The sequence below is a fragment of the Oncorhynchus mykiss genome, chromosome 31 (genome assembly GCF_013265735.2).
Source record: "Oncorhynchus mykiss isolate Arlee chromosome 31, USDA_OmykA_1.1, whole genome shotgun sequence".
Classification (NCBI taxonomy): domain Eukaryota; kingdom Metazoa; phylum Chordata; class Actinopteri; order Salmoniformes; family Salmonidae; genus Oncorhynchus; species Oncorhynchus mykiss.
Genome location: NC_050571.1, coordinates 27892544 through 27908842, shown reverse-complemented (window position 1 = coordinate 27908842; position 16299 = coordinate 27892544). Strand labels below are relative to the sequence as shown.

The 16299-nt window shown below is 45.7% G+C and overlaps 2 protein-coding genes and 1 pseudogene across 6 annotated transcripts; 1 reads left to right on the top strand and 2 right to left on the bottom strand.

Annotated features, from left to right (window-relative positions):
* Positions 1 to 412: 412 nt before the first annotated feature.
* Positions 413 to 6146, bottom strand: LOC110504909 (solute carrier family 25 member 51). Of its 4 annotated transcripts, none has more exons than XR_005041164.1 (3): positions 5997 to 6146; positions 1989 to 3103; positions 413 to 1941 (listed from the first exon to the last, which is right to left on the bottom strand). XR_005041164.1 is itself a non-coding variant. In XM_021583781.2 (2 exons), exon 2 carries the CDS (start codon positions 3012 to 3014, stop codon positions 2091 to 2093), a length of 924 nt encoding a protein of 307 aa, XP_021439456.1. In that variant the 5' UTR covers positions 3015 to 3103; positions 5997 to 6146; the 3' UTR covers positions 413 to 2090. The 4 variants fall into 4 exon arrangements, 1 of the variants encoding a protein (XP_021439456.1); XR_005041166.1 differs by lacking the exon at positions 5997 to 6146 and adding an exon at positions 5241 to 5940; XR_005041165.1 differs by lacking the exon at positions 5997 to 6146 and adding an exon at positions 5311 to 5940.
* A 446-nt stretch (positions 6147 to 6592) lies between these two features.
* Positions 6593 to 12556, top strand: ints10 (integrator complex subunit 10). 2 transcript variants are annotated; one of them, XM_021583779.2, is made up of 18 exons: positions 6593 to 6988; positions 7171 to 7238; positions 7321 to 7424; positions 7520 to 7659; positions 7748 to 7829; positions 7945 to 8100; positions 8320 to 8494; positions 8668 to 8837; positions 9006 to 9145; positions 9224 to 9377; positions 9490 to 9572; positions 9692 to 9844; positions 9938 to 10046; positions 10129 to 10208; positions 10325 to 10487; positions 10652 to 10745; positions 11102 to 11170; positions 11718 to 12556. In XM_021583779.2, exons 1-18 carry the CDS (start codon positions 6860 to 6862, stop codon positions 11872 to 11874), a joined length of 2226 nt encoding a protein of 741 aa, XP_021439454.2. In that variant the 5' UTR covers positions 6593 to 6859; the 3' UTR covers positions 11875 to 12556. The 2 variants fall into 2 exon arrangements, with proteins under 2 accessions (XP_021439454.2, XP_021439455.2); XM_021583780.2 differs by lacking the exon at positions 11102 to 11170 and having other exon boundaries at positions 6612 to 6988.
* Positions 12370 to 15357, bottom strand: LOC110504908 (annotated as a pseudogene).
* Between the last annotated feature and the right edge of the window lie 942 nt (positions 15358 to 16299).

Sequence of the window (16299 nt, the reverse complement as noted above, 5' to 3'; positions counted from 1 at the left end):
ATTGTTGTTGAAAATACAGAAGGCATATAGACAGCGAGAGGGTCAAAGTAAATGGCAGATTTCACTTTCTGTGCCACAACACTACTCCCTATCCCTTTTCTCATTTTCATCTGCATTCAGTCTCCCTCATACTAGTTCTCACACACTCCTCCAGTGCCCTCTTTCTAGCCCAGTCTCAATCCCCTAGCAGCATGCCTTCCCTATTCTGGCCTGTCATACTCAGTGTGGGCTGCTGCATGGCGACTGCCATTATATCAACAGGGGTTATGGGCAGAGAGGTGTGCACAAGTGTTCAGCAGTAAGAATGGAGAGAAAGAGAGAGCAAGGGAAAAATACATATGAAGAGAAACAAGTGTGTAAATGAAGGATTACATCGAGAGATGGAAGTATAAATTGATAGGCAAAACGTGTGTGTTCCTGTATTGTTGGTGTGAATTTTTTATTATTATTTTTTCAGTCTATTTCATGAAGGACTAGAAGTTATGGGTAACAAGTACATTTTAATTATACTTAAACCAATGGGTACTTGTCAACACTTTGACAGACAAACACTACAAGTAGCACTTCGGGAATATGCTAATTAAACACACATTTGACAAACATTTTCAAGATATGCTTAGATTGGCATTGGATGACATAACAATGAAGCACTTCCCTAGTCCAGTTCCCCTGTGCTTCTAAGCTACTGCTTTTACCAATCATCTTTCAAGTAAAAGAGAGCACTATAGAGAGCAACAGTAACAACGGATTTTGGTAGGCACTAACTCAGGCTTTGTCCAACGAACCATGGCAAAATAAATGTTTTGTAGAGTTTTTGGATAAAGGTCTGTGATATACACAGGCTTAGGAGATTTGTAATTTTGTTCTATGGGATAATCTTCATCAGCTAATGTCACTTGTTAATTTTGATGCATTTATTTAATAAAAAAATCAGTCTTCATAATTCATAAAGGTCCTGTTAACGGACTGATAATATTGCATAGAACACAACGTAAAAGATCTTCTAAGCCTGTGTAAAATCCAAACCATATTCATTCCCCATAGGAATGGCTGAACGAACCAGAGGTACCTAATTTCTGTGTTTTAGGACTACAAGCTGGCGAGCGCTATACCTACAGGACAAACACAGTTACGGTCGTACGCCGCAAGCCGCTAGGGTCGTACGCCGCAAGCCGCTAGGGTCGCAAGCCGCTAGGGTCGTACACTGCAAGCCGCTAGGATCGTACGCCGCAGAGGGTCGAATCTATGCATAATCCAAGATGACCGACATGGTAAATAGCAGAGCTCACAGTCCGAGAATCAGAGCAGGGAAAGCAGGGGTCGAAGGGACTAATAATCAATGCACACAGAAACACTGGTCAAAACACTGAACAGTTCTTTAAGAGGTGCTCTTGGTCACTGAAAAGGCTTACCCCCTGTGAAACTGCCTCTGAAACTTTGTTGGGTACCACATCCGACTACAATGGGAAAGGTACTTACAGAATGCCAATCATTTGTCAAATCCATTTCAATTGATACATTTATAAAAATAAAAAAAAGAATGAAGGCTTTCGTTGGACCCAGACCTCTCACTTTGATACTGTAACTTTAAACAAGCGGCAATTCATCTCACACTGATGGCCATTGTCAGTAGAGAAACGTCACCTTTCAGATACCCTCTGTCCTCTTCTGCTTGCCGTAGACACTTACCCCCCCACATAAACTATCTGGACCTTATTGGGTGGGCAGTGGGCACATCAGTTTCAAGTGCCAAACACAAGAGACAGCATCAATTCAAAAACCAGATAAAGCAATACCTCGCGTCACAACGCCTCTCCCCTATTTGACAGAGATAGTTAGTGTGTATGCATTGATAGAAATGCTATAGGTGCCTTTTTTTAATGTAGTTCTATCCTTGAGCTTTTCTTGTCTATTGATGTACTATACGGACCCCAGGAAGAATAGCTGCTGCTTGTACAACAGCTAATGGGGATCCAATAAAAACAAAAAAATTGCGTTCATCCTCACCCTCAAACACTTACGCAAGTCTTTCATTTTTTCTCTCGCTCCCCCTTTCTACACCTTCCCCTCTTTCTATCCCCCGTTCGGTATCAGAACACTTTGAGCAGCAGCTCGTACGTGGCGTTGATGATGCCCCAGGAGAGAAGGGAGCGGTGGTAGTTGAGGTGGGCCCCTCTAAACAGCATGGCCACGCTGCCGCCTCTCTCCCGCCAAACCGTCATTAACACCTCCCCACAAGGCCGGAACGCTCCACCAACTTGGGACTGGGCACGGGACTTCACCACGTTCAGCGGGTAGAACATGATCCCCAGCGCCGCCCCTAGCACCCCTCCACACACAAAGTCATTGACCAGGTGGCCGGCCCGGCTGGAGGCTTCAGGGAGCTGCTCCTTGATGGGCCCGCGGAGCCCGAAGAACAGCATGTTACTGGGACCGTTTCTTATTAAGACTGGCACCAGGCCGCGGTAGCACTCCTTCACACCGTACTCTCTTAGGAGCGTCCGGAAGGTGTGGGCCGTGTTGTGGAAGCGGCCGTGGTGCCGGTGGTCCTGGAGGAGAGTCTGCACCCGCTCAAACGGCATCAGGGCAGCCTCTGCTGTGCCCGCCAGCGCAGCTGCGAAGCTCCGCGTCACTAGCTCAGGAATGCCGCTGCCTGTGGACAACTGGTCCAGTAAGACATGGGAGAAGTCCTCATACAAGCCGAACATGATGGCTACCGTGGTGGTCTTCTGCAGAAGAGGAGGGAGCAGCCCCCTGTAGAGGTTCCTCATCCCGTCCCGTTGGAGCTGCCCGACAGCCTCTCTGGCCCGCACACCGTGCAGCTGCTGCCTGAACAGAACTTTCTGGATCGGGAATGTCACCATGATGTTGGTGAAGGCAGCTATGGAACCACACGCATAGTGTTTCCCTCGAGGGGTGAGAGCTGCCCCCAAACCCCTGCCAGATAGCAGGGAGACCCCACTTTTTCCAAGGGAGCCCTGGGGCTGTGATGTGCGGGCTGACTCTGGGTCCATGGTGGTAACACCATGGGAGGTGAGACACACCCTGAGCCTACGCCACAAACATCACCGCTGGGGAGACGACCTCTTGGATGATTTTCAACCTGTGGGAGGGAATAAAAAAATATTCTTAAATTGAAAATCCACATATTTAAAATGCAATATTATCTATTGATGCTGAAACTGTGTGAATGGAAGCTTCCTGTTCATCTCAGCAAAACATGCCATGGCTATAATAACATTGTAAATGGATGGTCAACCAGTCTGCAAAACTCCCTCATGCATAGTGGAGAAGGATTGTGTGACAACGAGGCTTGTATCCAGAAGGCATCAGGTTCTGCACTGCGGTAGGACCAATGACTGTATATTTGAATGGATAAAGCCATCGATCACTTGACACCATTCATTCCAATGTGAAAATTTGGCTTCAATGCGATATTGAGTTAAGTTGGTTACGATGGCGTCTCATGGAGACATAACATTCACAGTTTGAGCTACGCCAGGAAGTGACATTGCAGGCTAGCTCAGTGCTGCCCCCTCTCATTGAGTAACTCAAGTTGAAGGCCAACCGGGATACGGCAGGCTGCCATTAGCAACTAAATTATAACTTCTGTGTGAGATTTTAAAATAAATAGGTTCAAGGACATACATCTGGTGTATTAGAAGCAATTATTGGTACCATGAATGTCTTCTAAATTATTTTTTTCCTGCACTGCCAACAATGCCTGCAGTACCGCATTCGGCCTTCAACTGCCGTTGCTTCAATGAGAGGAGGCAGTTATTCTCTCCTGGGTAGGACTGGTGTTGATACAAATATTCTACAAAACAATGACCAGGTTGCCAATGTAAGAAGGATCTTGTGTAAGTAGGTTTGGTATTGCAGTCCAGTGCACCACGAACTAACACAATTCAGTTAAGTGCTGCTGCCTCTATTGAAGTTTGCCACCGTTAACACATTTGGGTCTAATAACATTTGGGTCTAATGTACAAGGGTTCTTAGACAAAGGTGCTATTTGGTCATCAGAAGGGGAATTCAAATCAATGACGTGTATATATACACACATATAAATAATTTATACCTCTGCCTAGATGTTTTTCAGCCAGTTGTCTTGAAAAAACAAGGTCCTACACACAGAGCATGCTCTAAATACACAAAAGTATGTGGACACCCCTTCAAATTAGTGGGTTTGGCCATTTCAGCCACACCTGTTGCTGACAGGTGTGTAACATTGAGCACAAAGCCATGCAATCTCCATAGACAAACATTGGCAGTAGAATGGCCTTACTGATGAGCTCAGTTACTTTCAACATGGCACAGTCATAGGATGCCACCTTTCCAACAAGTCAGTTCATCAAATTTCTGCCCCGGTCAACTGCAAGTGTTGTCACTGCGAAGTGGAAACGTTTAGGAGGAACAACGGCTTAGCTGCAAAGTGGTAGGCCACTCAAGCTCACAGAACAGGACCGCCGAGGGCTGTAGCACATACAAATCGTCTGTCCGCGGTTGTAACACTCACTACCGAGTTCCAAACTGTCTCTGGAAGCAACGTCTGCACAATAACTGTTTGTCAGGAGCATAAGATCACAATGCGCAATGCCAAGCGTCGGCTGGAGTGGTGTAAAGCTCGCCACCATTGGACTCTGGAGCAATGAAGTGTTCTCTGGAGCGATGAATCACGCTTCACCATCTAGCAGTCCGACGGACAAATTTGGGTTTGGCGGATGCCAGGAGAACGCTACCTGCCCCAATGCATAGTGCCAACTAAAGTTTGGTGTAGGAGGAATAATGTTTTGGGGCTGTTTTTCCTGGTTCGGACTAGGCCCCTTAGTTTCAGTAAAGAGAAGAGAAATCTTAACACTACAGCATACACTACAACATTCTAGACAAGTATGTTCTCCCAACTTTGTGGCAACAGTCTGGGGAAGGCCCTTTCCTGTTTTAGCATGACAATGCCCCCAGTGCACAAAGCGAGTTTCAAACAGAAATGTTTGTCAAGATCAGTGTGGAAGAACTTTGGGATGAATTGGAACGCTGAATGCGAGCCAGACCTACCCACCCAACAGTGCCCGACCTCACTAATGCTCGTAGCTGATTGTTAGCAAGTCCCCACAGCAATGTTCCAACATCTAGCACAAAGCCTTCCCAGAAGAGTGGCTGTTACAGCAGCATGGGGGGGTCCAACTTCATATTAATGCCCATGATTTAACAATGAAATGTTCAATGAGCAGGTGTCCACATACTTTGTCATGTAGTGTAGGTCAGAGGGTGATAGAAGTGTCACTGAAGGGTCATTAGAGGTCAAGTTGTCACCTTGTACAAATGAACTGTCCTGAACCTGGTTGCCGAGTCTGATCCAGACACCGTAAATAACAGGTCCGAAGCACAGGACAAAACTGTCTGCTAAATTGGTCTTCCTGTTCAGAACGGTAGAATAAAATGATTGGTGAACGGGTTTCCACTGACCAACTTTAGACAACAGGTACTAAATCAGATTCCATAGCCACAAAGTCAAAATTAACAATAAGAACTTGCTTTTTGGTCCTAATTTAAGGTTGTGGTTAATCAAGGTTAGGTTTAACATGAAATGTTAATTAGAGAAATTGTGGCAATGGGCGGAGTTGATCGATAATTATGACTGTGGTTGTGTTAACCAGGTGAAAGGGGTGTTGCTAAACTAACAAGCCAGTTAGCTAGCTAACATCAATTAGAGGGCCGTTTACTTGCCAGTGACATGGATAATCTTGACAGTCAAGATTTCATTAGCAAGCTATTGTTACTAACAGCCTTTTGACTCTGCTAGCTACAGTTTGCAGGCCTTGTGCTAGCGAGTTAGTTAACGTTAGCTAGCATGTTGCACTACCGTGTCAAAGCTGACAACTTGACTTGATTTTAAACCACACAAGCTGTCGTGGTAAACGTAAAAAAAAAATATAATGAAAAAGCTCATTATAATACTATATTTAAAAACTATGTCCCTCGTATCCAACTTTACTTGCCGCGTTAACTCCAGCCGTTGCCTTTTGCCTTGCCACGAAGAATCCGTAATTTTACCACAGAAAATATCTTATTTTAGGTCGTACAGTCTGCTGTGTCGATTGTGGTGAAACAGGCAGGAAGGAAAACCAATAACGATGCAGATAACGGGCATGCCCTACGGCGCATGCGCAAATACATGTGTTTTAATTTATTTTCCACCACAGTTTTTGGTGGAAAGTTTCAGGCTATTCCTGTTGGTTCTCTTGAAACAGGTTTACAATGTATATTTGACTAAATAACATTTGCACCTCGAATGGATTATATTTTGAGGGTTAACTCCGTGACTAGAATGGAGTGGCGCAGCGGTCTAGGCACTACATCTCAGTGCAAGATGCGTCACTATGATGGTTCGAATCCAGGCTGTATCACATCCGGCTGTAATTGGGAGTCCCATAAGGCTGCGCAAAGCCCAGCGTCGTTCGGGTTTGGCCGGGGTAGGCCGTAATTGTAAATACGAATTTGTTCTTAACTGACTTGCCTAGTTAAATAAAGGTCACATTAATATTATTATTTAAATAAAGCCTCGTGCTTTTTTTATGTTTATTTTGCATTAACGCATTTTACTCAAGATTCGCCCTTCATTTTATGTGTGCAATATTCTGTCATTGCACCAGGTGGCAGCATTTACCTGGTAATACGATCCCTCGAGTCTAATGACATCACATCTGCGACTGCAAGTCGTGATGTCATCAAAAGGTTGCCATTGAGCGGAGCGATAAACAAATACCCTAGTTTCAACAATAGGAAATTCATATTTTTGTTTGTTTATGTCTGATAACCGCACTAACCCTGTACCTCGCGGAATTCAATAATACAAGCAAATATGTCAGCACAAAAGGACTGCGAGTTTTTAGTGAAACGGGCTCGGGATCTAGTGTCCGAGGACCCGTGTGCAGCCAAGGCTTGGCTGATAACCGCTCGAACCCTCTATCCCACGGACTTCAATATTCAGGTAATCTGCGTCTAGTAAATTACATTGAAACGCTAGCGGACTAAACTCGGATTTGACAAATTACTAACGAGCCATTTGGAACACATGTAGTAGTCAAGCTAGTCTCTGTCAAGAGATCTGGTCAGTGGCTTTGTTGCACAAAGGCTGGAATGGATAGTCACATTGGTCTCTTGTCTTGACAGCACGAGATGTACACCATTGAGAGAAATGCAGAGAAGACGGCTTCAGCGGGCAGACTGCTGTATGATATGTGAGTGAAAGTTCTTATCTCGCTACTTCTGCACACAGTACTGTTGATGACTGGTGTAACTGCTGTGTGCTGTGTCCTTCAGGTTCATCAATTTCCCTGATCAGCCTGTTGTGTGGCGGGAGATTACTGTCATCACAGCTGCCCTGCGGAGCGACTGTCAGGACAAACAGGCTCAGTTCCTACGAGGTGAGGACTGTGTGTGTGTTAGATCTACATGAGATCTTTCCTGATTGGGTGAAATGTTAGAAGTGTTAACACTGTATTGTGTATGTTCACTGTAGGTCTGTTTGAAACCCTGCCCGGCCCAGTGCAGTGTGAGGTGCTGCTGAAGGCCACAGAACAATGCTTCAACACCCTGGAGAAGGCTGAGATGCTTCTGTTACTGCTCAGGCGCTTCCCAGAGTCTGTGGTCCAACATGGGGTACGTAACCTCTCACCTCTGACCTTCAACACCGTGTTCAATAACACAGAATCATTTATCTGTAGCTTTGTTTGCACTCGCATTCAAGGTCAATTTGGGAGATTCCCTATTGGAGGCGGAGACGGCTGAAAAACTGGAGACACCTGTCAACTGTTTCAGGAAGCTGTTTGGTGAGAGATTTCTCTGAATCAGATGATCGAAACCTAGAACATTTGGACCTCAAAAGATGACAAATGTAAAGTAACTATATATGCATTCTATGTTACTTTTCTTCCTCTCTCACAGTGTGTGACGTTCTCCCGTTGATCATAAACAACGTGGACATGCGTCTGCCTGCCAGTCTGCTGCTGAAGTACATGCTGAAAGCAGCAGAGTTCTACATCGGTTATGTCACGCGGGGCCCGTCTGCTGACGGACAGCTGCAGGGCAAAGCCCTAAACGGTAGCTGAGTACTATTTATAATATCTGCATTTGATCTAATTTATTTCTCATTGCATGCCACCTCCACATTGCTACTACTTGCATGCCATCAGCTAGTTTTATGATTTTTGTCCTCAATTTCTCCCTCTTTTCCTTCTGCACGTTTGCTTACACTTTCCATTTTCACGTGTTTCACGGTCCAATGACGTTGCCCTGTACTCATCTTCTCCCTTCTCTCAGGCTCTCAGGAGGGTGGTGGGCTTAAGTCTCCCAGTGTGTCTCGGGGGTCCCAGCGCTATGTGATTGAGGGGTTGTCAGAGAAGTCGTCTTTGGTGGCGGAGCCCTGGGAGAGACTGCTGGATATCCTGGCAGTGGTGGGGGCTCGTTGCGAGTGGCAGGGGGACAAGGGACAGAGGTAGGAGCACAGATGATCTCCCAGTATGTGAGTGTAACTGAAGTGAATGTGTGTGTGTGTTTACTTATGAGTGTGAGTGGTTAGCCTATACATACTCTATGCATGTGTTTGTTTTGCAGGATAATGCTGGGTGTTAAAGTGTGTGCATCACTGTTTACGTGTGTGTTTTGTAGGGGCTACGTGGAGATGCTGCAGTGGGTTAAGGAGCTGTGTTGCTACCTGCCCAGTCTAGAGGGAGAGACCAGGTCACGGTGTTGCAGTCAGGTGGTTATCTGTGCCTCGCTGGTCCTCTTCCGCAGTGCCTACCTCTACGTCTCAGCTGTACAGCCTGCTCTGTTTCATGGTCAGTCTTTCCCCCTGTGTGTTCATATGTATTTGTATTCACATGACAATGGAAATGTCCATTTTGTCCTTTGAGCGTTGGTCTTGTGGAGATTCTGTTTGAGGCTCTCTCCTTAGTTTACAGTGAGGTTGTTTGTATGTTGCGTCTGTGCATTTATTAATGTTGCAGGTGTGAATGCGTTGGCCTCTGGGTCGTGGATACTGTTGGAGGACCTGAGCTCAGTGTACAGTGAAGTAGAACTGGAGAGAGGAGCAGGGAAACACGCTCACAAGAAACGCAAACTGGCCGACGGCCGCGAGAAGACCATGGTGAGAGGATAGATGGGAAGTCTTTGTGGACTGTGTGTGTGTGTACATGCTCATGCATGTATTTGGGTGTTTCTTCAGAGCTCAGATGATGACGAGGGCCTGGGGAAGGGGCGTGGCCGGAACATCATGGTCAACAAAATAGAGATGCCCGGGTGGGCAGAGACTCTGGAGAGCTTCCGTTTGGCCAGGGAGAGCTGGGATCTCCTCCAGTCCCACGACAGCCTGGGGACCGGTACGCCCTCCAAATACATCCCCCAGCTCCCAACTGCGTGCTCTCTAAATGCAAGTCCTGTCTAAGCAAATGTTTGTCGTTCTGATGAAATGTTTTCACACCCATTCTCCAGAATTCAACAAGATCTGTTCCTCCTGGAAGACAGACAACTGGTTGTGGTTCAGAATATTCTTCACAGATATGATCATATACCAGGTAAACATAAATAATGATCATTGTTCGTTAGGAGTTCATCAGTGTTTTGTATGTACATGTTTGCCTGTGTATGTCCACGGATTTGTGTTCAATGCCAGTGTGTGTGTCCTCTCCCCCAGGGTCATTACCGTAAGGCCTTGTCCAGCCTACTCCAGATGTCTGGGTTTCAGCAGCCTCAGCCTGGACAGAGCTCCCCAGGACAGGGTAACCTGGAGCACCACAGAACCCTTATACAGCAGGCCTCCTGCCACTACGCACTGGGGGAGTACAGGGTGGGTATGCACATACAGAGAGCTCATCCAGAAACATGCATACAACCAGAGAGAGATTGCGTCACTGTTTTTCTGTGTCTCCGTCTGTATCAGATGGCGTGTGAAAAGTTACTTGATGTAGTTGGTGGGCTGGTACCCCAAAACCAGGATCCAGTCAAGAACACTGACGAATCGGGCAAAGCCAGAAACAAGCCCAGGAAAGGTAAGGTTCACTGTGTGTGAGATATCTTCAAATGTCTTTGTTTTATGTCCATGCTTACAATGCGGTGTGTTTTTGTTGCTAGGCAATGATCTGAGGCTGCTGCCCTGTACGAGTAAAGCGATTCTGCCATTCTGTCTTCAGCTGATGTTCGCCTGTTTCAAGGTACCTCAACACTGCCCTTACAAATAAGGCTAAACACATAACTATTTTGATAAGGGTCTGCAGGTTTTAATTCCCCTTAAACTCAAATAACCTATTTTTAATTTTCATCCAATCAGCTTCGTGCCTTCACGGACAGCCGAGACGACCTCTCCTTGGGTCACGTGGTGGTGCTCCTGCAACACGATTGGCCACAGGGCGAGTCTCTGTTCCTGAAAGCCATTGATAAGATCTGTCAGCAGGGCAGCTTCCAGTATGAGAACTTCTTCAACTACGTCACCAGTATCCTTATCAGACAGTATAGCCAAAACAATATATATATTTTTTTATATATATCTAAAACAATCCAAGACTAACGAGTTGGTTGAGCAGATATGAGAACGACTGGGGATTGCAGACACTTTATAGCTTTTTGTCTCTCTGTTGTTTGACTTTAACTCGTTCAGATATTGATATGCTGGAGGAGTTTGCATACCTGCGCACTACGGAGGGGGGGCGGGTCCAGCTGGAACTACTGCCCAATCAGGGAATGTTAATCAAGTAAGCCCCTCCCACTGGCAGATGCTTATGTATTGTACGCAGTCATGCTCACATGGATGTAGCGAATAGCAGCTCAGCTGTCAGGCGTTATGTTGAGAAAGGGTTAGAGGTACAAAGCGCTGTCTATCTAAGGTCGGGAAAAAAGTTGTTTAGGTTGTTTGAATGCAACCACTCTCAGTGCGAGTTGAGGAGTAGAATGAGGTTGCCTCTAGACACTGATCTATGATCAGTTTCAAGCTTCCTCTTAATGTTAAACGTAAAGATTTTTAGAGGGTAAGCTGATCCTAGATTTGTGCTTAAGGGCAACTTCTAACCCGGAGCGTGAGTTGATGAATGTTGGTGTTTACTGTCCTCAGGAACCCTAGTCCCGCCCTGGGTGGGGAGTTAAACACCCTGCTGCTACCTGGGGTGCAGACAACCGACAGGTACCCCTGCCCACCACCCCTACCCCAAACACTCTCTCCATCCCTCTGCCCCAAACCTCATTTTGACTTTCGGTCTGTCGTTTTCATCGAGTCCTTGTCGTGTTTTATTTTTGAGAAGGCGTTTGACCCATTGCATCCGTTTATGTGGTCGTTACTGATGTTTTTAAAGTCAATTTTGGTTGTATTTTTCATATCTGTAGTTGTCATTGCATTTGTGAACATTCACGTTTGACTATGTGTTACTGTTTTTGATGTTGTTGAATCTTCCCCGTCTAAATTTTGCCTGGTTGGTAGATACCCTATACTCTCATTCCATCTCAAAACTATGAATACTGTATTTGGGGAAACATTTTGTTTCCTTGATGTTGTGTCATTTTATGTTTTATCGTTGATAAATTGGTGTTTTCAACTGTTACTGTAGAGGTTTGGAGAAAAATGAACATTATCAAATGTCTGATTTCTAAAATTATGAACATGTGTTTTTCTATGAAAATGCTAGAAATGGTTTCTTTCTCACACCCATTGTCTGGCTTCCTCTGCCCTGTAGGCACCACACGGTGACGCGTGGCATCACTAAAGGGGTGAAGGAGGACTTCCGTCTGGCCATGGAGAGACAGGTGTCACGCTGCGGGGAGAACCTGTACACTGTCCTCCACCGCTTCTGTGTCAACGAGAAGATCATCATCATCCAGTCCCTGCCCTGATCTGACACCTAACCTCTGACCCCTTCACCTTTAAACCTCGGACATCTGACTTTTGAACCTGCTGAGACCAGGAGCCCAGGCTTATGGGTCTAATGTCCACAGTGAAAGCCTGGTCTTCCTTGTAGCTTGTGTGCCCAGAAGACCATCGTCGTCTTCCATCAGACCTGACAAATGAACTTCTGACCCCTGAACAGCCTCTGTGACCAAATAACACACATAATTAGAAAGAGGCAAATTCATTGTTTTCCTCTTTCAAGGTTTTATTAATGGTGCTATTTTCATGAGGGTACAATATTGGACACTTTTTGTGCTTGCCTTAAACTTAGATGGCTACTTTCAGAGGATGTACTTTCAGAGAAGGTTCTGTACTTGGGGAGCATACTGTTTCTGAGGATACTAAACAGGTATTGGTGGTGTATAGTGTGTCTGTATTTGCTGTGTAGTGTGTCGTTCATTGGCTATCTTGATACATTTTGTTTACTTTGCCTAGTTGGATCATTTTGTGAAGCTGATGGAAAAAAATTAGAGGTTCCAAATCATTGTGAGATTGTTGGAAAGTTGACAAACGTGAGCTTGATATTGTTAGATAACGTTTTATTGTTTTTCTTTTTTATAAAGCTGTAGTAAAATAGATGTTAGTTTATATGAATTCTCCATTAAACCTGACTGGTTGGAAACAACAGTTCTTTCTTGATTTCTCCACCACTGCAGTGCAGCCCTGAGGTTGGCCCAGAACAGCCTGTGCTTGCCCCTGTCCTGGGGCCACTCCAGGTAGGTGTGCCTGCCCATCATAGCCTTCGTTGGTAGTACTTGGAAGGGATCATGCACTGAGTCAGAGGCTCCAGTAGCACCAGGATATCACTGTCAAACCCACAGGACAGCCGCAGATGGCTGGCAAAGTACAGCTCGTAGTAGCACCACTCGCTCCGGACGAAGTGTCCAGAGAGGATGAACACATCGCCGGCTCCTCTCCACACATTGGATGATGTTCTCCACGATCGTCTTCCCTGGGACGAAGTCCCTCTCATGGCGACAGATGTGGAGCCCCCTTGGCCGGAGTTCTCCAGGTTAGCAAGAGCGGGCCCTTGACCAGTTGTGGAAAAAGGACCCAATTGTCACACTTGAGTTAAAGTATAGATACCTCAATAGAAAGTTACTCAAGTAAAAGTGATAGTCAGCCCGTACAATTCTACTTGAGTAAAAGTCTAAAAGTATTTGGTTTTAAATAGACTTAAGTATCAAAAGTAAAAGCATAAATAATTTAAAATTCCCTTTATTAAATCAAAACAGATGTATTTGTCACATGCGCCGAATACAACAGACCTTACCATGAAATGCTTACTTACAAGCCCTTAACCAACAATGCCGTTTTAAGAAAAACAGAGTTAAGAAAATATTGACTGAATTATCTAAAGTTTAAAAAAGTAACAATAAAATAATAAGGCTACAGTATATACAGGGGTACCGGTACCGCGTCAGGGGGTACAGGTCAGTCGAGGTAATTGAGGTAATATGTACATGTAGGTAGGAGTAAAGGGGAAAAGCAGACAGTACCATTTTCTAGTTTTGAAGTCAGGGGCACACTCCAACACTCAGACATTATTTACAAAAGATGCATTTGTATTGAGTGAGTCTGTCAGGCAGTAGGGATGACCAGGTGTTCTCTTCATAAGTGCATGAATTTGACCATTTTCCTGGCCTGCTAAGCATTCAAAATGTAACGAGTACTTTCGGGTGTCAGGGAAAATGTATGGAGTATAAAGTAAAAGTTGTCAAAAATATAAACATATACCTCAAACTACTTAAGTGGTACTTTAAAGTATTTTTACGTAAGTACTTTACACCACTGCCCTTGACCCCGTCTGCATTATGCTGGCTGTAGGACATGAAGGAGTGGAACAACACCCCTCCAGGTCCTGGGGCCGGACCTGCTGGGTCCTGGAATGGTGCTTGGCCTGGGTCCACTGCCAGATCATACTCAGGTACCACGGAACGTCCAGGAGGTTGCACAGAGTCGCCATAACAATGATAACCGTGACCGCTGGGCACCAGATGGCCGTTGCCAGCAGGCCAACGTTGCAGGATATCTCCTGGATCTGGAAGCCCTCTGGTGTGTGGAGTTCCTCAGACTTCAAGGTAGCTGCAGTGGTAGGCTCGTGGGCCAGTGGAGAAATTGGATTCCTGTGTGTCCGCTGCCCAGCCCAGTCCCAAAAGTACCCAGATCCCTGAATCCTCTCAGGGAATGGGTGAAGGGGTTTCTGCTGGCGTTTAGAACCCGTAGAACAGGGCAGGCCCCCAGACCGGTCAAAGACGGGGCATGGAGGGAGTTCTCCATGAGCATGAGATACTTAAGGTGTGGGAATCCAGCGCACACCGGGAGATTCCTCAGCCGATTGGTACTCAGGTACAGAGCAAGGAGAGAGTCTAGGGCCAGCAGGGCCTCTGGTACATTGGAGATCTGGTTGTTCAGGAGATCCAGGGTGGGGGTACTGTTCGGCAAGCAGCTAATACCAATTGGCTCAGCCCATTGGAGGATAGGTTCAGGTGTACAGCCTGTGGCATTCCTGGCCCGCTGTAAACCAACGAGTTGAGACTGAGGTCCAGGTGACGCAGAGAGCTCGTGTGCTAAACACTTGCTCAGGATTTGAAGGTTTTTGAGGTTGTTCCCTCTTAGCACCAGGATGTCCAATTTTTATTCAGGGTTGTACACTCCAAAGCGATTTGCAGTTCTACTCTTGAGGACACCGTATCAGTCAGGGTGCAGTCTGAGAAGTCTAGCTGCAGTATCCCGCTGGGCAACCTGGGGCAGGTCATGTGTATGATGGACGTCTCAGTCATCGGCAGGTGCTCCACAGGCACGTTGATGAAAAAATTACAGAGGGCTTCCAGGGAGAAGAAAAAGGTAACCACCCCCTCTCGAATGTGTCTCTTCGTGGGGTGTCACTAAAAGACGGATGTGGATAGCCATGTCTGAAGTGCTCAGGTGGGCGATGGGGGATTGGAACACAGCGTTTACGGTGTTGGTCAAGTGCTCCCAAGTGATGACCATATTGGCTAGGTGAAGATGTAAGGTGTTGTCAGCCCCTCTCCCCTTCAAAAGTTTCACCAGGTAACTGTGGTCGCCCTTCGGGTTCATACCCATAAGCTCGACCTCGTTGGACATGAGGACCTTCTCTGCCTAGATGTCACCCAGGCTGCCACTCTCATAGGCTGTGAAGTTCTCCAGACGAAGGGTCAAAGTTTGCAGGTGTACGTCAGGGATGTTGATGTTTGCTCCGAGCCCCAGACTCTAGCTTTCCCAGGCTACAGAACTCTGCCCCCAGGTTAATGGTGTGGAACAGGTTAGAGGTCAGATCTAGACCTCTCAGGTTCTGTATGAACAGCAGGTACCGTTGTTCAGTGAGATTCTGGAGACGGTTGTGGGAGAAGTCCAGACTCTCCAGGAGTGGAGTTGGATGGAATGTCTCCGGATCTATCTCCTTCAAGACCGGTGAGTGGTCACTTGGAAATTCTCATGGGGATGTTGTTCTGGGAGAGGTCTGGGGCTTAGGTGGATGGCGGTAAGTTTCTGGGGAAGGAGAGGGTTTTGGAAGAGAGGTTGACAAAGAGGGTGTATATTTCTGAGGAAGAGAGGGTGCTGCGATGGACACCCACTAACACAGCCACTGCCCAGAGGGTGACGGCCACATTCCTCATCTATGGAAAGGATCACGCGGAAGAGGGAGAGAAAATGTAAAAAGCATTGGTTTTGTAAAAGAGGTTCAGTACACAGTGTGTTTGTGAAACACAATAAAATGTAAAGGCTTTGTTTTAAATATGAATGTCATGCAGCGTCCTTATTCACAAAAAAAAGCTTCCTTGTGTTTTTTTTTAATAGACTTTTGAATAGACTCTTCAGCTTTTTTGGTCTATTATACAGTACTTGCGGTACATGTACACACACACACACACAGAAAGAGGGAAAAAAGGAAAGACTCACTTGTCCTATTCACTGTCTTTTCAAGAGGTGTTTTTTGTTGTTGAAATGATTTTCAGTCAGTCTGTCTCTCTCATTCCTTTCAGCTTTATCTCACGTTTCTCTGCCTTTGCTATTGTGTTGCTTTCACACTCCTACTATTTATTACCTTATCAGTCTCATGTTTAACACTTCCTCTCTGGCTTACAGTAAATGTTGAGCAGAGGGAAACAGACACTTGAAACCATGCCATTCAAATGTGCAGGAAACATGTTCCTCCTTTACACACATATTTCTTCCATTTAATTCACACTGATGGGCAGAGATAGAGTTTGACAGGCAATGAAGTTGAGATTTTGCCACGTCTGTGGATTTGGCATCGACTAGAGGCTATGATAATATATTACTCAATGTATGGCTTCAATATAAAGATATTAAATAGATTTAACTTATTGATTTTTATTGATTAA

Coding starts and splice junctions, on each gene's coding strand:
- LOC110504909 (XM_021583781.2), bottom strand. CDS start 3,014: ATGGACCCAGAGTCAGCCCGCACATCACAGCCCCAGGGCTCCCTTGGA.
- ints10 (XM_021583779.2), top strand. CDS start 6,860: ATGTCAGCACAAAAGGACTGCGAGTTTTTAGTGAAACGGGCTCGGGAT. Junction 7,425..7,519: donor ACAGGCTCAGTTCCTACGAG/GTGAGGACTGTG, acceptor TGTTCACTGTAG/GTCTGTTTGAAACCCTGCCC. Junction 10,047..10,128: donor CAGAAACAAGCCCAGGAAAG/GTAAGGTTCACT, acceptor TTTTGTTGCTAG/GCAATGATCTGAGGCTGCTG.